We start from the raw sequence: 23988 nt of genomic DNA, 5'->3' as shown, positions 1-23988 counted from the left end.
CGAATTAAACCAAACTTTTGAAGCAAATCAACAAAGTGCTTTAAAGCAAACTTGTGTCTAAATAATAGAAGAAGAAATCCCACCGAAACTGTGTCAACATCAAGCCTCGTACATGTTTGTGAATGAATGTGGTGCACAGCTGTTTTTTATGTGTCGTCTTTATTGGACTGTTTGTCATTCTCAACATTACCCCCCTTAAATGAGGCTACCTTTATACATAAACAAACAGAACATTTGATTATTGATTTAATGTGGAAGTGCCAAGAAAATGCAGTTCTGCAGAGGCCGGCTCCAAAAGTGAGTCAATCCCCATCAACCTCCATGTTAAAATACCAATAACCACAGGAGAAAAAAACATGTTTACAGCCTGGAACAAAAAACACTGTTTTGTGTCTGAGCTAATATCCACGCTCATTAGAACAGTGCGGGGGTGAACTATTATATGTGATTTCAAGGCTTCAAGTTATGCCCAATTAAGGTCACGGCCGCTTTAACAAGGCAAACAAATAAGATGTTAGATTTATGGAAAGTTTGTGGTCATGCTTTTGGTTCGGGCTGAGCTGATTTCTTACCACATGCATTGTTGGAAGCACAATCTGCTGTACTGATTGATTACATTTCCTTTGTTATGATTTTATTACAGTGCAGATATCTGTGCTGTCAACTATCCAGACTGGAGACCACCAGTTATTGCCTCTCCTCATCCTTCTCCCCCACATATATATATATATATATATATATCCTGATATAGCTTTACTCTGCCTCCCTTTTTCTCAAGTTTCTTTCCCTTCCTTTGGTGTGATCCCCAATCTGCTATCCCTCTGTAGCTCCGTCTTCAGCCCCGGCCAATCCTCTCTGGTGGTCCTGTGCACACAGGATTAGCCAGTAGCCCGTAGTTTTCTCATCCTCTTCCTCCCTTGAGACCAAACCCTGCCATCACTCCTCCACCATCCGGCTATCTGCGGCTCCTCTCCAACACTCAGTGGTGTGAGATTGGCCCCTGCAGGGCGGTGGCGACTTTCAGCGTGGTAACAGAAGGGGCATTGCTGTGCCAAGACTCCTAAAGTGTGCGTTTGCCCCGAGGACAGAGGGATCAATAGATGGGGAGGTCAGGGGAATGCTGAGAAGAGGTGTGCATGCAGGTGCAAGAACATTTGAGTCTTAACCCTCTGAACCCCAAAACCCGTTTGCTTTCAATAATCGCCAAAACTACACCCTGTATCATAACCACAAGCTGTAAAGAAGAGGGGAAAAAAAGAACGGTCACATTGATCGGATTTTCATCCTTCCGGCGCAACCGAAACTAAGCTTAAAAGTGTGATATTTTATCAAAAACATTTTATTGTACAGCTCTCATTTAAAATCTCGCCCCAAATAAACCGTTTGAAGTAACCAGTTACTGTAAAAATGATTAAATTCCGTGCTCCTCAAGATAGTCATGGTTGATTCGGCTGAGACCGACAGTCGTGTGACAAAAACTGTGTGAAAGTGAACTGCAGACTGCTGAACACATTGTATGCTTTGAAGAGAGGACAAGAGAGGCTTGTTAGTAGAAATTGTAAAAGTGTTTTACAACCTTGGTAACACTTGTGGAAACTTGGAACAACGTTGGATGAGATGACATTGCTTGACCATTTTTGTAAAAGAAATGACGATTTATGGCATTGTAACTGTTATACTGCACAGAAGACATGTTTGAGGCCTCTGCTACTTGTAGCCACGGTTGAGCCGTTTCCATGGACGTGCAGGATCAAGGCCACGGAGTGAAAACCTTTTATTCGTACAGTGGTACAAGTCAGATTCAGCAAACGCTCCTAACTTTATTTATGAAGAGTTTTCAAATTAAACATTTCTTTAAAGTATAATGAAATATTCAATTCATTAGTGGAATATTTGGCTTGGATAACAGTAGACCATTTGCACAAAACTCCCCTTGAATTGTGTTTGCATCTAAGAGAAAATTAAAAACGCAGGAAAATTGGTGAATGTGGCATGTTCTCCTAAATGACTCGTAGAAGCCAGTGAAGATCACATCTGTTCGTAGCGGCTCTTGCATGAGGCCCATTCTTCTACGGCAAAACATCATGATCATTTCTTTAAATGACTTAATATCAATATAGTGGATATTACAAAATAGATCAAGCCCATGTTCAATCCCCTTAAACTTAAATGATTAGTTCAGCTATGTGTAAGCTTATCTTAAGACGATACTTAAATACAATTTGTAAGTTGGTCACTGTCATCATTCCTCGCGGACATGAAGCGCTACCTTCATATTATGAAGCGCTACCTTCGTAGCATGAAGCGCTACCTTCGTAGCATGAAGCGCTACCTTCGTAGCATGAAGCTCCATCTTCATAGCATGAAGCGCTACCTTCGTAGCATGAAGCGCTACCTTCATATTATGAAGCGCTACCTTCACAGCATGAAGCGCTACCTTCACAGCATGAAGCGCTACCTTCATATTATGAAGCGCTACCTTCATAGCATGAAGCGCTACCTTCATATTATGAAGCGCTACCTTCATATTATGAAACGCTACCTTCGTAGCATGAAGCGCTACCTTCATAACATGAAGCGCTACCTTCATATTATGAAGCGCTACCTTCGTAGCATGAAGCGCTACCTTCGTAGCATGAAGACACTCCGCTATAAGATTGGGGAACAAAATGTCCTGGTTGCAGTGCAGTATTTTTCACTGAAAACGGCTGCTGTGACAGGGAACCGAAACAGGGAAGTTGTGGCCCGGCAACTCATTTTAAAGTGAGCAGAGCCACGGATTCAGGTGATAATGTGCTATAGATTCCCTCGCCACAAAAAAAAAAAACATTCACATTGTGCGTTGGCAGAATCCATTTTCAGTCTGTTTTGTGTCAGACTCGAAGTAACCGCACCACGGACGCTTTGTCGCCTCGTTTCGTCACAATAATTCTTTACGTTTATGATTATTATGGCTGTTGAGATGGGTTTTGTTTGCCAGAGATTTCCTCTGAAGGAGCACACTTTGTTTATCAATGTATTACTTTAGGAGGCTGGCTATGTGCTGTACCCTAATAATATATTTAGGTTTCTCATTTGTGTGAAACGCTGTCACTGTGCCCGCTAAAGTGACACTACAGATGTCTTCCCCTGCACTATACGCCAGAGCAAAATGCACATTTTGATTGAAGTGCTCCTAAATGGTTCCGAGAAATGAGTAGTGAAATTAAAATGGAGCTTTTGAAACAGCTGTCAGATACTGAAAGTCTGTGAGCACAAAAGCTTCATAATAGGATCTTTCTACTGGAGAGCTTCGTCCTCTCTGGCTCGCTCCAGTTTCAGTATGAAAGCAGTGTTTCAACAGATCAACTCATTATACAGTAGATTAACTGAGCTGCTTTAAAGACGAGGAGCCCCGAGATAAGATTAAAGCACTGGCCTGATGCCAGTACAAAGTCAAAGCCAAGCTAACTTTTTTTTCTTTACTGCACTTGTATACCACCATGTAAATGACCTTTTGAGGCTTGAAGAGTCAGTTAAAACATTTTAATGAGGGGATGTTGGTAACATTTGATTTGAAGCGGTTATCACAGGTTTCGTAATGGCTTTGATATTCCCGCCATCACTGCCTCAAGTGCCTTAAAGCATTGCATGAAATGCAAAACAGTCGTGTGTAGGAGTTTTTTTATCAATTGATTTACAAAGTGGACAATAAATAATCGTTTCTTTTTTTCCTTCTGAGGTCATCGGTCCTCTTATCTATAGAGATTCACACGAAATCCCTCAAAGGAAATCACACAAATGCGTGCCTCGTCTCGTTTCTCTTCTCATCCCCCTCATTTCGCTCTTCTTCCTGCTGGATGGATGTACACAAAGGACATATTGCTGCTTATGTGGTTGAAGTAATGTCAAGAAAAATAACATCCATCTCTAAACAAAAGAATTACAACAAAAAGAAATGTCTGACGGATGTTATCTGCTACAACACAATGCAGCTCTCGGCCGCTGGCTGACAGTGATGCACCGCTTGAGCATATGGACAAAAATTAAATGCTGTTGCTCTGCTCAACAACCAGACGATGGCTAGTGGTGCAGCTGGAAAGCACTCCCCAAATTAGCCCTGAGGGCTAGCTGCTATTAGCAGTCATGCGAGCCATGTTTAGCATCAACATCTACATCAAATGACACGGTAATTACCTCCATTGCTGGTCAGACAAAGCTTTAGCTCGCAGTCGCTCGTCAGTTCTTGTTTGTTTGCCTCTGAGGAGAAGAATCGGGGGCCCGGTGGGTTGCCTGACGAGCATGCAGGACCCGGGTGAGCGGTGACGTCTGCATGGATTCCCCCGAGGTTTCGGTTGGGGCTGGGTGTTTCTTTCGGTTTAACTCGGAGCCATGACTCTCGTCAGCATTGTCAGAATTATCTCCCTGACTGTGGTTGAATTGACCAACGACAACAAAAACGACCATCGCAGTTCCAAGGTTAGCTTGTGGCTTCACTTGGCATTCAGTACACGAGGCCTTCTTTCATTGGAGTTTTTGAAAAGCTGAAACCTGACAGCTCATTCTCTCCGACATGAAGATAACTCTGTTGTGACGTTCGCAACAACCTACTGCTCGACATCAGCAACACCAAGGAGTCTCCCATCTCTTACTTTATATCCTCCACACATATGCAAGTGGTGTCAATCTCATCCGACGAATACATTCCCCCAAAAAATTGTTGCTTTAAGTCCCGCTAGGAGACGTGGACATATTGGACATATTTTGGGGTAATTATTTAAAATGCAACCAAATCACAAGGAAGTGTCTCGGTACATATCCATGAACACCCTACACGGGTCACTGTGGGCTACTTGTCGCCCATACAAGTCTTTTTTTGCAGAACGACCAAACCAGAGTGCGTCACAATTTTCCACTGGTGTGAATCGTCAAAGTCAGAGACAGAGAAAGAGGAAGAGAGGATGTTTGTTGCTATACCTGTAGGTTCTCCACATTGTGATGGGGCTCAGAGAGTAAATATGTCACGGTTAGAGAGGCCCAGCTGCTGAGTGCAAACTGAGAGGGGATTTAATTGAATTTCCAACGAGCATGCTGATGTGAGATATGGATGAGAAATTAAAAATCCTTGTGAGCAGTGTGTATGATGACAAATAATGGAGCGATGGAAGGAAGGAGAGATGGGCAAAAGGAAAACATTGGCCGAATAATGGTGATCCGTTGCATTTTGATGCCTTGTTCGTGTCGTCTCCCGCTTTCATATAAATTAAATAGAATTGAAACTAGGCAGAAACAAAGGCATGAATTATTTAGTGGGGTTGATTAATTATTTTTTTCCTCCAGTTTAATAGACAGTGAGTGATGTGGGCCAGTGCCGTGGCTTTGTCGTAATGAATTAGTCAAGTCAAACTTAAAATAGATGGGTGTCCTCTTTAGGGAGGAATAGCTTGCATCCTTGTGTTATTTGAAGTCGAATGTGACTTGCTTTAGGCTAGTTTATCTTATTTCCGGATTATAACCAGACAAAGGAAGGGACTGTTGAAAAAAAAAGAAATTATGGGTGACGCGTGTGACATTTGATGGGCTTCCATTGAAACTCAAAAAATAAAGTTGTTTCCTGGCGGCCAAATGAGATTCTATCTACAAAAGCTTCAACTGTTTTTGGGCTGAGATGTGCCAAAGCACACAATTCTGCTCATTTTAGACTTTTGTAAAAAATATATATATATATATTATTCATCATTGTGAGCTATCAAAAACTGGACAGTATCATTTTGGCATTGGTACCATAACTTCAAGGAATGCATTGACATTGTGGGAAATGTTCCTATTTGCTTTTTTGCCAAGAGTCAGATGGGCAGATCGATATCAATCACGATTGCATTAACTCTGGAGCGAGTGCCAGGAGGCAATTAGCTTAGCTTAGCATTAGGGTTGGAGGCAAGGAAGAAAGAGCTAGACAGTTTGAAATATGCCTACCAGTACAATTTAAGCTTGCTAATCAACACATTCCTCATGTATTCGTACCCAAACAGTAAAAACTCAAAGTTGTGGTTTTAGGGGAGTAACATATTCTAAGTGTTTCTTGGCAACACGATGGGATGGAAATGCATCGATCTTCTCATGCTACTCTCATCAAGAGAGTGGGTAAGCCTATTTTATAAAATATAAAACATTTCCACTCTTGGCACCCCTATCAGACCACCGGGTCTGAAAAGTGAAGCCAATGCTGAAGTTCCTTAAAGTCCGATTATATAGAAATCTATAACAAGATGAAACTGCTTCTCTCTTGATTTATTCCCTTATTAAACATTGTGAACATGAGTTTATGATCTCAGTCTCAAGTCTTCTTCAATACAGCATGATGTTTATTTAGTAAAGTAAGTTCCCATTTAGAGTCAAATAGATAATAAAGCAGGTTATGCTTATTAAATCACTTACATATCTATCAATAATCGAGAGCTACACAGAGGCCATGCTCTTTCTTGTGTTTTGTTAAGACTGAAGAAAATATAATATAATATCTCCTTAAATGCATTGAGGAACCTGAATGCTCTTTTCCAGAGCTCTTGACTGTACATCGGGAACGAAAGACGACCGCAGAGCCATTCAGGCGAGAGGAGAACAGAACGCAGGATCTAATCCTCTCAGTGCTGGGAAAGATGAAGGTTTAAACCCATAATTCCTCATTTTAATCCACCGAGAAAGGCTCTGACCCAGTTGAGGACCTTATTCGCAGATTCACTAATGACTGCACGGTCACCACCAATGGATCAGCAGTTGTACCTGGCTGCAGCTGCACCTGTGATACCTACCTGTACTCATTCAGGCACTCAATCAAATTATATATTTCTGGCACGTTATCTGCTGAATTAAGTGCCGAAGCCCAGTCTTTGAGTGACAACTGATACAAGAACCACAGCAAAACAATACGATTCATAATTGTTGAATTCCCCATGTGAAGAGAGCCAGCAATATGGTGTGACACTTAAGGTCGCACGTGAATCATCTTTACGCCATGCACCAGCAAGCCTCAATTGCAAATAATGGCTGTCACTTCTGATGGGGTCTTTGCTAAAAACAAGCCGGTAATAAATCCACCCTGTTGAGTTATGATGCTTTCAGGCTGAACTTGGCCAATGGGGGAAACACAAGCAGCTCGACAGCGTCCCTCCTGTCCTGCTGCTTGTATCTTTCTGCTGTGCGCTTCTCAACAAGGATGCTTCAGGGCGTGGCTACCTTGTGATTGACAGGTCGCTGTCAGGTCTAAGGTGTCCATGTTTTTGTCTTAACTAGTGACCATGATGATGACGGTCAAAAGCCAAGGTTCCAACGACCAACTCAAGGATTCAAACCGGGAGTCCCCAAACCAATGGGTGACTCCATTGTGACTACAACCACCTGCAGTTTATGGGAGTACCACTGCATGGACGGTGTTTTGTGTTTCCCTGACAATGCCCACCAAGCATGATGATAGTATCATTATTTATTTCAAAGTGATTATTGCCCCGTGCCTGATTAATTCTTTCATTTGCGTCACTGGAACAGCAGCCTCGTGGTTCACTTTTTTGGATGCGCTCGGCCCCTCCTCATCGGCCTTATGGCTGACAAATTACTTTGTGAAAAGCGATATGGTCTCCTGCATGGGAGAAAAAAAGAATAGAAATTGAATCCTGGCCTCTCCTCTGTCATCTGTTTAATATTGATGTCCATTATGTTTATGGATTATCAGGCTGTATTCTGTTCTCTGGCCCAGCTCACCCTGTCAGATCGGCCACTTGGGGCAGCGGCCCATTGATAATGCCATTTTGATTGATGGGTTTCATAGTTTAATTGTCAGCAGTCTTTTTTTAATGGAGCTGCTCACACAAGTGAAAGGACTGCATCTTATGCAGATGAGTCAGAGTTCAAACTGCATGTAATACCGGCAGTGGGATGCAGATGCAATGTGACCGTACCATAGATTCGGTATCATCATCCCCGGGCCATTATCAGCTATTTGGCTCATGTTTATTGCTTCCTGTATCACCTTTCATGGATCACATGTCTGTTTACGGGAAGAAAACAGCCCTCGCTAAGATTTATCACAGCTGCCAATAGGAATTATTTGGTTTCGCTGGCACGGTGCAATTATTCTGTAGCTGTATATACAACTCTTTTGGGACATCCAATGCAATTTGTGAGACAAATGTACAGTATCAGGTACATATAGCTAAAACAAATCCAGTGTAATAAAACAGCCCTACAGCTTCATAAAGGTTCTAATGTTTTTTTTGGTTGAGACTATTTTAGAGATAATTTTGGAAGCTTTGTTTCCAATATTTTGTACTCCTCATGTATATATTATTGAGGGTAGGCTATACAGAATACTGTCTACCGGGGGTTTCACTGTCCTATTGTACTGTGTAGGAAGTTTCTATAATATTCTGTATTCAGCCTGTCCTTAAATCAGCAGTTATTGTCAGTTTTATTGCACTAAACCAATTCTCTGTGTGCAATATCCATATCAGCTCACAATACAGATTGTATGCGCATTGAAGGCCATATTGTGATATTACAACTCATGGCCATCCCATACGAAGTCCATATGAAACAAACAAATCAGTAAAAGGCTCCGGGGGAGTTTGAACGAATCGCTGTAAAGAATGTTTTGTCTGAACTCGGCCCAAATCTTTTGCAGGGCGGTTCAGTAACACTAGTGGGCCATGTGGGGTTTACCCTGAACCTGGTTCAGTGGCCACACACTGACGTATAGATAGACATGTGCATCGGCTCATGTCTCCCTCACAGCCCTCTCCTCTCCCCGGTGTGTTTGCAACCAAGGTCGTAGTGGACTCGCTCTGTTTTCCAGGGGTGTGTCGGCTTCATTCATCATCCATATGATAGCTGCATGCTAGAGTGCCCTAAATCTCCTGTCTGTGTGTGTGCATGCGTGCAGGTGTGTGTGTGTGTGTGTGTGTGTGCGTGCAGGTGTGTGTGTGTGTGTGTGTGCGTGCAGGTGTGTGTGTGCGTGCAGGTGTGTGTGTGTGTGTGTGTGTGCCCACTGAAAGAAATGTTCTCTCGTTCTTGCTGTAAGCTTGTTCTAATGAATGATCTATTGTCCCGCCTCGTTCCCTAAGACTCTTTATATACGTATACCTATAGCACTATATACTGTAATACCCATTGTAGTGCGAGGAAGAAAGAAAGGCAGACAAAGACTACAAAAGCATAACACAATAACATTCCCCCCATGTGTCAGTATATAGTCAAGGCTTTGGCAGCAGTTAGAGCTCAAAATCATTTGATAGGCTATATCAAATATTGTTTTGCTGGTTCGCGTTGCACAGTGATTGTCCCTGCTTCTGTTTTACAACTATAGCCGAGTGCAGGGCCAGAGGAATCTAGCGGATTCAATGCAGAAGCCCCGGTGTTGAATTCTGTTGTCTTTTGACGCGAGTTTGTCTGCACACGGTGGTACCGTACAGCGTGGCCAAGCTCCAGACACCACTGAGGGGATTAAAAGCACCTTTTCCAGCCACGGTGGAAGCTCCGCAGCACCTTTTCTGAGCGAACCACCATTTCTGCTCGACACAAAAGGAACAAAGGCGAGCCGAGATTTGGCTGAGATGAAGGTGAGGCGAGGACAGTATAGTCACAGAGGAGGCCAGTCGACTGGTCTGGCCCGAGCTTGGATCGATGCGAGGTGATTTAGGAGCTGGTGGGGGGAGTGTGTGTGTGTGTGGGGGGGGGGGCAGTAGATGGGCTAATCTGTTCAGTCATTACTCGGCCGTGTCTCCTGATTCCAGGGATTAGCCGGCGCAGGAACAGGGCCGATGTTGTGTTAGTGCTACAGGAGACTCTATCAGGGATTTGAGGAGTGGAAAACAGTGCCGGTCCCCAGTCGCCTTCGGTAATTGTGCCTGCAGTACCCTCGTATAGGGATCCGGGGAAGAGTGTGTGCATGCAAGATGTGCTCTGGCTGTAGTGTTGGGCAGCAAAGGACAGAAAAAAGAGGGAGAGGAGGCAATGTTTGGCATTTGTACGTGCACTTGCAAGAAATACGAGCAGGCATCATAGTATCGTGTACAGTCTCTCGCTCCCCCCCCCAACCCCTCCTTACCTCCCTCTCCTCGCTCTTGTCGGAGAGGAGAGTCGTGGGAGAGCTTATATGCTCGCCTACCCACAAGCCTTTATGTGCAGCTGATCATTTGACAGAGGACAAAGCAGCCAGAGAGGCTGGCGTGCTCCGGTGCCTTGAGAACATTTCACACACCACAACATGCCCGACGGGTGGAAATGAGGGAAATCACATCGACGTCAGCGGCCAGAGAGCCGATTCAATTAGCTGCTTAGCTGCAGTCGCCCTGCCTCTCCAGTACCTTGAACTCTGACGTGAGACGGAAGAAAACAAGCCTGTGTAATTGAACTGTCTCGCACAATTGAACACTTGAGGACAAGACTGGCAACACGCCTCGAAAGTCTATGAAATAGGAAACACGGGGTTGTAAGAAATTCCAGCGTTAGTCTGAAAGGGGAACTTCTCTAATTTTAGGCATTCGGACCCGTTTACTAGTCATGTAGCAAAGTACTCAGTATGTAGTACTGTGAGTTGTGTAGTGTTTTCCGTGTTTTAGGAGGATATACCGCGAGAGTTTGAGTCAACCTATTTAGAAAAGACAGAGGGGCAAAGAGTTAGAAGGACACAATGACATTTAGACGGTTTAGTACATTAAGTGTAGGATCTAGAATTGTGTGAGTTTGACCCACAAGGGAGTAAAAGTACTCTTATAACAGACTTCCTTTGGAGTCGCTACGACAGCAAATATTGTACGCCATCAGTTATTTTTCTCTTTTTCATTTCATCGCCTCCTTTCATCACCTTTTTTTAATATTACATGATAAATAAAAGATTTTTCATTCGTGCTTGTCATTTGTCTGCATGTGGATTTGGAATTGGTTCACTCGGCCACTTAAAGCATTTTAGTATTGCACTTCAGTGATGTCGTAGAACTCACAAGGGACAGGTAATAGTCGAAATCTGTGCAGCAGAGCACGAGATATCCTGACTTTTAGTCCCTCGTAAGGCTCAAGCTCCAAGACACTGGATCCTACTGTACATTTCCCACAATGCAACTTGATATGATCTTTTATTAGACCCTAGATTTCAACAGAATGCTCACTTCTTTCATACCCCACATCTTCTGTTTGTATCACAGTTTTTCTTTTTTCTTTATTAAACAAAGTATCAATCCCAAGACTAAACCCTGATGACATCATTGGGCTTATTTTTGGAAAAATCCCATTCAGAGCTACTGATGAATAGTTTCTTTTGTTTTGTTTTTTTCGGGCTGATACAAAAAGTGCCCCATGAGCTACAGAAAATAGTTTCCCCCTCAGATTTCTGTCGGGAGCTATAGATAGTGAAAACAACAGATCTCAGTTGTAAACTGAAATTTTACAGAAACAGTTTTGTTCAACCGTGATGAGGTTCACGTTAACGGAGACAGGTGGCGGTATAAAGAGTCGCGTTACTGCCAGCGTTGCACGTATACCGCTGCCGGTCTTTCTGCCAGCACATGAAGTCTGTAACCTCCACACCGCCACCAGATTATAAGCCAGAATGATCTCCTCTCCTAAAAGGCCATTTATTGGCGATGCCTTTACTGTATTCTATGTTTAGTTATCTTTTGAACAAATAGGGAACGTTATGCAGAAACTTTTCAAAGGAGATTTTGGAAAACAAATGAAGCTCCAGTGGAACTTTGAATCGGTTTACAGCATTACAGCTTTGTGGTAAACACTGAGACAATGTGGCGTTCAAGCTCCACTGGTGGGCTCTATGCCAGAGCCTCCTTCACACCTTGTAGTCCTGCCAGTCCTGTGACCTGAAGGTAAAGCGAACCAAAGCTGTGAATACAGAACGTACATCTTCCCACCTGACTGCGAAATGTTCCGCATTCAGAGGACATGATGCCTCACCGCTATTGGCTGCCATCCAACACCTGCAGCGTCAGACGCCGCTTCAAAAGGGAAAGAACATTGAAAAGCAAAGGCTTGGGCGTTTGAAAAGGAGTTTAACACCCTCAGCAAAGGAACTTTTCAATCTTGTTGGCTGCATTGTGCACTTGGACACGGGCAAAAAAGGGGAGAATGGAGCTGTTGGCGTGCCACAAAATCCGAGCCAAGTTATGGAGGAAAGTCACATGCTAACCGGATTGAACTGTGAAAGACAGCGAAGTAGCGTGGACTGACTTTCACCTTTTTAAAATGGGAGTCAAACCCAACTTAAGTTTGACGGACGAAAAAAAAATAAGGTTAAAGCTCCCGAAACGGAGTTCTTTCCAATTCATCCAGCGTGTCGCCAGGGATCACAAGAAATAACAAAAGTTTCAGTAGGGAAATGTAAGTGGCGACACAAGGGAGCGATGCGGGTGTCTGTGCACGGGCAGATTAAATAAATGACATGAGGAAATGATGCCAAGTTCCACCTCTTCGTCTTCTTTTCCAAAGTTGTCCTCATGGGCCCTAGTAAGTTTAAAAATAGAGCTTTTCTATTTTCTAGATGAGGGCCGAGGGGAAAGAGAAGAAGAGCCAAAGCGGGCCGAGACTGGAGGAGTCCTCTGTGGAAAGAGAATGCAATTTGAGATTGGCCAGATTGCTTCTTTTTTTTCTTCTCTTCTTTCCTTTCCTTTCCCTCTTGGCCGCTCATGAGGTGTGATATGCACCGGTGGGGTCCTTAAACCTCACATAAGCCCTACGGCAGTACCGGCCCCGCCGCCAAGGAGTCGTCGCACTCCCGGTGCAAGGAAATCAGCGGGAAGAAATAAAAGAGGGACTCCAAAAAGATCAGTGGGGATATTGGAAGTGATAGATGAGTCAGGCACGGACTAGTGTGGAGGGAGCAGAGGTGGGAGGAGAGAGGAGAGCGAGAGTGGGGGTGGGGGGGTAGTGAAAGGATGAAGGAGATGGGCTTCAGTGGGATTATGGAGAGATGTGGCCGAATATAAATGCACTTGTGTTGTCCAAGACTGGTTTCTCACGGTCACATTGCATTGCGAGGGGTGAGGACCGGGGGGTGTTTGACAGATACAGTCGCAGACACGTTGTCACTTCACACTTCTTGGGTGAAACAGGCGTGAAACCTTTCCCCTCTGTCCCTTTCCCAGGAGGAGAGGGCTCGGCCGAGGCAGGGCAGAAGGAAACGTCTACATGCGATATTTGCCAGTTCGGGGCTGAGTGCGACGTGGATGCGGAGGACGTTTGGTGAGTTTGCACACACACACACACACACACACACACACACACACACAAAGCCAAGTGACCCCTAGTTGACCTATACACAGCTAGACTCAAGTGATCTTGGCACCTTTATATATGTTTTTGTCCCAGAGAAATCCCCCCTATATTTGCTTTTCCAAACAATTTTCTCTGTGAGCCTGAACACTGAGAATTGAGATTAGAACTCTTCTTTATACCGCTGCTGAACACCCACCGAGGTTTAGTGCATGGTTGACCATTTCATTTAACCTCAATTACTAGAGCGGGGCGTAGAGAGAAAGGAGATTTTCGCTTATTCTGGAAATCCAATTACCATCCTTACAGGACTTGCCAATGTCAGTCCAAAAATGACTTTGACTCATCCAAAGAAAACTAGTTCAGCGAAGGAATAACATTTGGCATGAATTTAACCATTTGATGCAGTTGGAGTTGGAGGGTGCAGGCGATATGTTATCGGCATGCATTAGTGGAGAAGCAGCACCAGGAACATCCTCAAGGGCGCAGAGCTCAATGGGATGAGGGCTCATCTGGTGAACTGTCTTTCCGCACCAGACGGCAGCATCGGTGCGTCGGCTTTTCGACAGCTTCAGTGAACCAACACCGCCTGTCTGGTGCGGAACAAGGATCGGCTGGTATCAGCAAAAGGAAGGAGTGTGAGAAGTCCCAGACGTACCACTTGAAATTAGAAGTGCCCTGAGAGTATGACTCTATAAGACTGCCTGATGTAATAGAAAGATAATGTACCCTGGTGTGCAGTAACTGTAATGCCAAAGAATGGTTTCATCATGCATTCTGAGCCTTGTTGCAAATACCAAACAGCTGGAGTCCACTCCCCCTGATGCGCCTTAGCATTCTGCTAAAACACAGAAATTGATTTATTGCCGATTTCTTAATTCTCAAAGGTCAAATTCATAAGGTCACAACAGCACAATGTACTCTGTTGACGATGTGTGCACACAAAACTGAAAACATTAAAGATAATGGAGCCTGAAGCATGCGCAGCATTACTGGTACAAAGCCCCCCTACCTTAACCCCCAAAAAAAGTAAGAAGCCAATGGATGAGACAAGAGAGGCAGCCAAAGTCAGTAATGTATCCCGTTAAAAAAGCCGTTGACACAAACAGGCATGAATATTTCAGCATCCTTTCCTGTCGAACGGAAACTACAAGTTCTCTTTAATCTTTCAGAAGCCCCAAAGTACTTTGACAAGAATGCTTCTGGCAAATAATCAGACAGGTGATTGCAACCCAACAGCAGGTACTTCTCATCAAACAGCAGCCAACCGCTGGCGCGACGCAGAATCATTTTGATTAAAGTGAATATTGTTCCAATCAGGCGGCAGCTGATTTTAATCAAACAAAGCCGTCAGTAACAATGAGTGGAGGGGGATGACTGTAATCAAAAGCCAGGAGGCTGTAAAGTAATGTGTTTATTATAAGGCATTTTTCTTATTTTCATACAAACAGTAAAGCATGAATAAAGACTCCGTAAATTGCTAGCCACTGGGTTTTAGGGTATGCAGGGACTCAAAGTAGCCTGATAATCAGACTCGAGTGCCATTTTTGTTTTCACTTCATCTTTTAGCGACATGTTTTATTCATGTCCGCTGCGTTGTTCTTGGGAGCGTATTATCATTGCGCCCTCACCGCTCAGTAGCCACCGCTGTGTCCGTCTTAGAGCAGAGGTGAGAAATCCGCTCTAGCTACAGTTGAATTAGAAGATTAATATGAGAGTGGCATCAATCTCCTCAGTCAACTCTGTGCAAACAAGTGAGCATCTTGAAAGTGTACATCCCGAACCATTCTTTTAAAAGTTGTTGTCTCTGGTCAGACGACACGGTCCCTGTGGAGGATCGCCGAGCCACGTGTCTTTTGCTGTGCCTTGCCCAACGGACATGGCCACACGTTCGATTCTGACCCGTCTGTCATGACTTGCACGAGTGCGAATGGTAAGGAGCCATGGACAGACTTCCCTGTTGCACCGTACAGCACAAACATAATTATATAAAAGATGTTTGTAGTGTACTGCAAGAGTTTGTGTGAGGGTTGTCTGATATGGTTGTCACCATATGAACAAACACATGAACTTTCTAGTAAACAAAGTCAATATGATATACAAATGGCCATTGCGTGGGTGAAGTAGTCATTTAATCTCTTTGAGAAATGTGGGCAACAACTCGGAGATCTGGAACTTGACTAGACTCAAAGGACTATTAAAGCCACTATGATACATACGGATGTATTACTTTTCAAAAACGTCGAGACATTGGTGGCGGCATCAACAGTATTCTTTGTGGCCTTTTAGAGGAAGAAACCATCAGTGTGCTCTTCAGTGCAATCATGATACAACATGTTGATGTCTTTTCACACACTTTGACAACAGAATAGCATGCGTGACATTTATGATGAAGGGTTATTGTCACACTGTGCGTAGCAATGATAAGAGAAAAGAGCTTTTCCATTCCAGTGCCCACCGCAATCGACATGTACTTGTCATCACCATCTCGATACAAATAAGGAAAATCAAATTGGGCTAACTCCGTTTTGGTTAAACTACAGTAGACTGCATCTGACGCTGCTGTTGCAAAGAGCTTTGCTTTCCTGACACCATCCCTCTGTAGCTTTCTGTACTCAGGAGGCAGGCAACGAAAAGACCAATTTACCCCTCAAGGATCAATAGAGTGTCACAAAAACCCATTTAGATCCATTTGTGGTTTCAAACTGTAATTACCAACAAAAAGCCATGCTTTCAAACCTGTCAATAGCAACCGTCAGGGTTGATGGAATTAAGGTAGAGGAGGGGCAGATACTGAGCTAGTCATAGAGGGAGGGGGTGGGGGGCACTTTGGTACACACACACACACACATGCACACACACACACACTGACATATGCACACAGCATCCACTGGAAGCCCTCCACATATTACTGACATGGACAGAATATGAGACAATGGGCCACTGGGCACAGACATGTTCAAGCACCCCACGGCCTCCCTCCTGCACTATGAAGTCATGGTAGTTCTGCTTTATGTTGAATGAGTTTGTCACGTTGCGTTTTCTTGTCGTTGAATTATCATCTCTTCGTAGTCATTTTGCACCACTGTGTGCCTCTTTGAGCTCTTTTTTTTTTGTCATCTCTTTTTGTGACTCTTTGTAGTTGTTTTGTAACTTAACAGTCTTTGTGTGGACGATTTGCATCTCTGGGGTTGTTTTGCATCCGTTTGTAGTCTTTTGATTGTGGAGGGGGTCATCCCACCCACCTGTTGAGAAGTGTAAAAAAACAAATATGTGTGGGACAACTGTACTTCTGTGGTGGAACAAAATAGAGATTGGCAGGATGCAAGAGTCTAGGTAATTAATGGGAAGCACTGGGATGATATTGAAATTCCCTTACTGACCATACTGCCTGAAGAAAGGAGATTTGTGGTGTTTCAATATTTAGTCCCAACTTGTTTATCGCACAGCTCACAAATCACTTTGTTCACGTCTGGCTCTCCTTTTTTTTTTTGCTTGCTTGAAAACCAAAGAAACGCCAAATGGGCACAGCTGCATTCTTTTTGCTAAAGAGAGCAGACATATTTCCTGCTGGAGCTCATTAGATGTGAAATGACCTACAGCGTCAGACGTAGCATGATGAGTATGGCGCAGACCTCATAGCATGTTATCTATCTTTCTATCTATCCTACTGTTACATTGGATACGTGAGGACCATTGTTGTTTGCCAATCAATGTCATATTGGGCAATTATCACATCATATTGCCATGTGTATATATATATATATATATATATATATATATATATATATATATGAACATATATCCTTTCGGCTCTCTTTCTCTCTCCCTGTTTGCCTTTCACTCACTTTTTCAAAGGATTAAAGTGAAATTTGAGGCGCAGGATTATGAAAATCAATGCTACGTTCAGTTGCAGTGAGGTTTGTGCAAAAGATGTGTACACAACATGAGGCAGTCAGTGGATATGTCGGCCTCAGCTGCAGTGCGTGTTACGTTACAGTGTCCTACAAAGTTTCCCTTGAAATATTTAGACATAACGATATTGATGAAATGTCATACTGATCATCCCGAAAGGAAATTTAGACTTGTTTTTTTTTAGGAACAAAATCCTGTTCCTCCCTTCAATGCCAGGAAATGGCTTGTTGCAGCCCTTTTTTTCTGTTCTTTTTTTGCCTCGTCTTGATTGTAGGGATGTTTTGTACGTGAGCTTGGGACGCTGCCCATCACGGAGCTCTGAGATTCATAACCGGCTTGTAAACCCCTCGCACGCCATTATACTCTTTATGCCGCAAGTCGACTGGCCAACATCATCCAAACCGAACTTTGCACTGGTAATGTTGCCTATGAATCCACCCTTGGACCGCTGCCCAATAGCTCATCCACGTGCATATCCCGTAGACAGTGCTGCCACGGAGTCTATACTCCCAGTCACTCTCTCCATCCCCTTCAGACCGTACTGAATCTATACAGCAAGAACCGAAACATGGAGAGAGTCATGTACATAGTTTTAAACTACCCACTTCTATTGTGTCCTGTCTGTCTGTAACTTTGTGTAGTATTGCTGTTGTGTCTCTCTTGAGAATAAATTAGATTACTGTCTGTCTGAATAAAGGTTACATGAAAAAAAAAAAAAAGGTAATCATACACGTTGTGTGTGTGTTGTGTGTTTACGTGTGTGAAGTGGCCTTTTCAGTCGTCTGGGGGGGGGGTTTTGATGGGAGGGAAACTATTGCAGGGAACTAATCAATACAACACATCCTGCTCAGAAAGTACGCTCTTGTGGCGCACGCACGCACACACACACACTCTGATATGTATGGTGCAAACGTTCACACACACCACAAACACTTCACAACCAATTTGTGTCTCTCAGCAGAATGTGTGAGTGCAATGATTTGGTGAGAGAGAGAGAGAGAGAGAGAGAGAGAGAGAGCGATCGCCATCGCTGCCCTGTGCATGTATATGACTGTTTGCGCACGCCTGTCTGCAGGTGTTGGAGTGTGTGCACGGGCATAGCATTAGGATGTGTTGACGCACTGCAGTCTGCTGGTATAGTGCCTATTGTGGAGAAAGTGAGAGGCCTCATTAAAAATGCATGAAGCCCAGACATCAGCCACCGAGCAACAGCGGCCTCTCGGGATGGCCGAGGCTCTGAAAGCTCTCCTACGATGGGAGGTTGTGGGGTGGGGGGGTAATGTGCACGTATACATGTACACGTGTGCAGTGTGAAGCCTCTACTCCCGATGTGTGAAAGACATTTTGCTTTGGATTCTTAGTTCACTGCAATTCTTCTCGCTGCCTCCTTTCATGATCCAACTATTCTCATTTAAATACTTTTAATGATAGAGCATTTTAATTGTGAGCCTAATCGTCTCTTCAGGGCTTGCGTGGCTATTGCAACATTTTAATCTTTAAAGGTTAACTCCTAACTTTACAAAAAAAACTCACTTGCCTCTTGTGGTTTAGCTCTGGAGATAATTCTGGCTTGAGTGGTATTTGCATCCACCTTTCAGAATGGAAGTTTGACACTTACTTTGATACAAAACATAATTTATTTATAACAATATAATTCACTGTGATTCCCAGCTAATTAAGCACAATTTGAGCCACGGTTGGACAACATTTTAACAACTATGTAGATTTAATTATCAGTAACTAAACTTTCGATGTGACATTTGCTGCTGTCAGTGTGCACATTGCTTCTTAAATGTGTTGCAAGATGTATGTAATGTTAGATATTTTTTTAATAAATTGTTATCACAAAGACTTGGATCTGTAGTTGTTTATCAATGTACTCTGATTCTTGTCATTTTTACACCCTTTATTGGGAAGCGAATGGAGATAAAAACCACAGACCATATTGTCTCTTCTGTGGATGATGGACAGACTTTTAACAGTTCATTTTGGGACTATTGCTCTGTTGAGACCCGTTGACATCGAGGTCTTGAGGCAGATATTTCAAAACCTTTGCCAATAAAACCAAAACTGTGCACGGCTAGAGATTGTCTCGAGGTTACACTGAATATACAGTATATTTTTTGGTAATTTGGGTGAATTGACCCTTAAAATTTGTCGGTTGCGGTTTTGTAAACACTGCATTGAACATTCGGGGCCCCTCCCCTCCTGGCCCCACGAGGTCAGGGTGCTCGTCACTAGGTGAAAGCTAATGCCACATTCACTCTCTTTAGAGAGCTCTTCGTAGAGCTATATTGGGTTTCGAGGGAAACATAGCATGTTTCTTTCGTGGACTAAGTTTGTTTATGAAATGATGTTTGTGTCAGGAGGAGGTTGTAGTTGTGGATGGGTCCGACAGACACAGGACTTTCACACAGGAGGCCACCGATCGTGTCCCGTTTGAAACCAAAGGTGAACGTTTACTTAAAAAGCGTAACAAACGTCGTCACTTTAACTCAGTATGTTTTTTACTAAAGTAAATTGTTTGCCTAAACTTAACAGTAGTTTTTTTCATTTAGTTTTTCATTTATTTAAAAAAAGAAAAATTCATATAGCATAGTTTGAGAGAGCAGTTTAGCTGTAGCGGAATGTCATTTCATAGGAGACAAGGCAGCTCGGGCTCGTAAGGGATGATTGAGAGGGATTATTTTGCTATGATACATTATTTTTTCAGGGAAATCCTACTCATTTTGCAGTTGTGTAAATGTCGTTGTGTAACCCTTCACAGTGGCAGGTCATTCAGAGCTGCATCGGCTCACCTGCAGTGTCGAGCAGGAATTTGGGATCTAACCGTGTCTTCTCTGATGCGTAACAAAGCCTTTCTTTACATCATTCTTACTTTGCTGATCCATCATTACAACAGTAGCTGCGCACTGCCACGCTTTACTGCACGGCGTTTCAATCAACATCAATGTCAGCAGTACGAATCATCATGGCTGATTGAGGAGGTGTCTGCTCCTCTGTGTGTGTGTGTGTGTGTGTGTGAGAGTGTGTGTGTGTGTGTGTGTGTGTGTGTGTGGGTGGGCACACAGTTATGTGTTGGCGGGCGCCCACGTGGGCGCATATGCAAATGCAGCTGTAAGACAGCTGAATGCCTGTGCTTTACTGAGAGCTTGGCACCGGGGGAAAATGAAAAGACCACGAGAATAATGACAGATTTCTAATTACAGAATATAGCGTTCAGTGCTACTCAGCAGCAACTGTCTAGGGAAGGCAATCTGGGTGTAATTTCTGCTGATCAGGCCTGCCACGCACTTAAGGGTCACAGTACGTACATGTGTGCCAAAAGAAGTGTGCACGCACACACACACACACACAAACGTTTATACACATACACGTGTTGGTGCAGGTGTATTTGCTGACTCTCGCTGTCATTTTTGCAGATGTCACAAACACACACAGACACACACACACACACACACACACACAGAGAGAGACAAACAGAATGTCTCACACTTCAATTTCACCGAAAGCTGTGGAGCAAATTGCCCGGTTAATATGCGAGTGCATCACGTAAGCGCCTGAAATTAATGCATTAGTCTGCCACGAAAACACACCAGAAATATCAGCTGTGTGGAAGGGCACAACTGATCCGATGTACACAGTAGAGAAAGCATACGGGTGTCAGCAGCTATTGTAGCTATATGCCAAAGACAAAATTGACATTGGCTGTCATTTTGGAACGAGCTCTTTCCGTTTGCCTCTTCGCCTCTTCGCCTCTTCCTTGAGCTATATATTCTATCCGCTATTTTGGTGGCTTCCTCTTGGATGTGTGCTTATACGATCTGGCGCCTGGTACGCTTTTATAAGTGGACAACCACCAAAAAGACAGTCTGCGAATGTTTGTGGAGGCAGGAGGCTGGAGTGGTGGATGGGGCAAAAGAAACAGGAGACTGCTGATCGTGTCCCGTTTGAAACCAAAAGGGGCCGTTAATGTATTGAAATTGCCGTCCTTAGCTAAAATAGCATAACAAATATAGTCATCTTTAATCAGAACTATGATGTTTTTTACTAAACCTGAAGAAAATTCTACCTTGGCACGTCGTCAGTTAGGTAGAAAACCTTGCACTAAAAATAATGATCAGTTATAACCGATAGAACAGAATACAGTAGCTCATTTTAGAAAGGGCCAATGCAAAAAAAGTAAAAAAATCTTTCTTTAGATTACCAAACAGACAGCGTATCGTAGATGTCTGTTTCTGGCTGCTAATGTTAGCCTAGCGGTTGCTAACACTAGCAGCCAGCAACACATATATCTATTTTTGTTTCTTTTGTTGCCCCTGGTTGGTTCTTACGGATATTGTGGCTAGCCGCAGAGCCACCGCTAGTCTGGCTACTGTCCAAAGCAAGAACCAACCGTAAGAACACCAATTTAAACTAGAAAACCCCCGAGCTCAGTGCTACCGTGGTGGCAGACTCCAACTAATAAAAGATGGAGCCTTCATGAGATCACGACCCCAGTGACAGACATAATTGCGTGTGTGAAAGCGAGGCTAATAGGGAAACAAGCTGAACACTGACGGTGTCATTATTCTATAGCCATTACATTGTGCAATCAGCATTTACTTCATAAAGCAGAAAGAAATGTGTATATTGCCACTTTAAGCTAATCAAGCTATCCGTGATTATTACTTGCTTGTGAAAATAACAGAGGATTTCAATTTGAAGGTAATGTAGGCCACAATTTAGTGCCCTGCTGTGACAATAACACAGCAGACACGCCGGTGGCCTCGGAGACAATGTTCTGGGCCCCTCCTCTTCATCCAGATCGTTTTTTAGAATTTCTCAGCCGAGTGGGCTTTGTTGAAGGACATTAAAAAGACATGGGGTAATACCAGAAAGCTGCTCCGCAATCTTCAATGAATTCTTTTTTTCACCGAGCTGTTTCAGTGTACACTACGATAGCTTTAGCTTATAAGTTATTATTTTCCATTCAGGCTATTTTCAATGTTATCTAGAATAAATTACATATCTGAAAGCCTGAGAATGGTGGCTGTTTTCTTTTTTTGTGCTGCAATTTCCCCTGCAACACACAACAAAAAATGTACTGCTTTGTTATCTACAATTCTGTCATTATTAATTGCTTCCTGCCATTATAAGAATACATCATCTGTCAATCAAGCCCTCCGTGGAGGCTGTCTCTTCTTGCAGAGTTAAATCCATTTGCCATTGTGTCAGATTGAATGTGCCAAAACCCAGTTTGAACAGGATTACTATGCATGGTCCAACATCCTGACTTAGTGCAAGCTGGACTGTTTTTTTCTGTCTCCTTTTTTAATCCCCGAACATGTCTGCGTCCCTCGCAGTCAAAACCACATACAAGTCTCTCAGAATACAGATGCTGTCGTTTTCATTCATTTTTCCGTTCTTGTTTATCTGAGATCTCGACATAGATAACGAATAAAAATGCTTGGATGCCTGGACTAATATGATTTCTCGCTCCGCAGGTGTGTTTGCAACATTGACTGTTCCCACATCAGTTTCAACCCGGTGTGTGCCTCAGACGGTCGTTCCTATGACAACCCCTGCCAGGTGAAGGAGGCGTCCTGTCAGAAGCAGGAACGCATCGAGGTCAAGTACCTAGGCCACTGCCAAGGTCAGACCCACAAACAAACACACACAGAGACACAACATCACACACACACACACACACACACACTCGCACACTCACACAACATCACACACACAGCGGAAGCCGTCAGGCTAAAGTGGGGCCATGGGGGGCAAAGGGGCAGCTTGCAGAGCCGAATGCAGATTCTATATCCCCCTTCCAGCTGCAGCTCCAGCCACATTTTAGAATTCCAGATATTTGCACTCAATCATATTTCGGAATAGTGTGCAAAGATAATCCCCAAATCCCACATAGCCTTCTCTGCTATGTATATTGATAATTTCACTGCATGATAATCCCTCGTTTTTTAGTGTAGTATCTTTTATTTGGGTGGCAGTATTTGTTCGTAACGGTCCCAGGGATAAAGTTATTTTTTATTAATCTCTGTGGTTAAATCCATAAAGCGAGTTATGTTGCTAATCCACATGGGGAGAAGATAAAGGCGCTTCAGAATAGTTCTTTGTTGGATGATCTACCAACATTATAATTTGTCCTCTGTTTGAACTCCCTTTGCTTTATGCACGATCTGGCCGAAGTTGTCATACGGTGGAAAGAGAGAAAGAGTCACAATCATGGGGGGGGGGGGGGCTTTTATTGTGTTTGGGTCCATTTACAAGCATTTGATTGGCCTGCAACCACCAAGGACCAACAGGACAATTGATCGAGATGTGAGAACCGAGATGAAGGCTTTTGAGGAGTAATGGGCAGTAACGTAATCAGGGCTAACCGGCTCTGGAGCACAAAGAGAAATCTGTATTCCCCCATGTTGCACCCTTTGGGTCGGACCACCCCGATCGATCCCATCACGGCTCCACGCATTCTGTTTCAATCAGGAAAGGTGGAGAGCAAAACAAATGTCAAGAGACCTGTGATGAGGTAGACCTTACGTTAGCCGGGATATCAAAGTGGCACCTTGATATTTAGATTGCTGGTAACCAACATTTTATTTTAAATTTTTCTGGAAATAGTCTGGCTTTTTACTGCAGCTCAAATCGAATAAGCCTAGCGTTTTGTCATTTTTTGGCACCAGATGCGCTCATGAATGGAAACTGTAGTATCATTAATACCTCAAGTTGTCACCAATGTGTGAATCTAGGAAAAATTAAAAGAGGATGAGAGAAAAAGTCTTTTTTGTAGCTGTAGTTTGCAGCGTCTCCCCCTCTGAGCAGCCC

The 23988-nt window shown here is 43.5% G+C and overlaps 1 protein-coding gene across 1 annotated transcript in view; it reads left to right on the top strand.

Moving 5' to 3' along the window:
- The window catches only part of tmeff2a (transmembrane protein with EGF-like and two follistatin-like domains 2a), an 89392-nt gene that overhangs the window by 58085 nt on the left and 7319 nt on the right, over positions 1–23988 (top strand). Inside the window, exons 5-6 of the mRNA XM_034562123.1 lie at positions 13125–13221; positions 22653–22801. Coding sequence (XP_034418014.1) covers positions 13125–13221; positions 22653–22801 — 246 coding nt within the window. The remainder of the gene's footprint in view (positions 1–13124; positions 13222–22652; positions 22802–23988) is intronic.

Source organism: Cyclopterus lumpus, chromosome 21 (assembly GCF_009769545.1).
Source record: "Cyclopterus lumpus isolate fCycLum1 chromosome 21, fCycLum1.pri, whole genome shotgun sequence".
Classification (NCBI taxonomy): domain Eukaryota; kingdom Metazoa; phylum Chordata; class Actinopteri; order Perciformes; family Cyclopteridae; genus Cyclopterus; species Cyclopterus lumpus.
The sequence above is the reverse complement of the archived record's forward strand: the minus strand, read 5'-3'. Positions and strand labels throughout refer to the sequence as shown.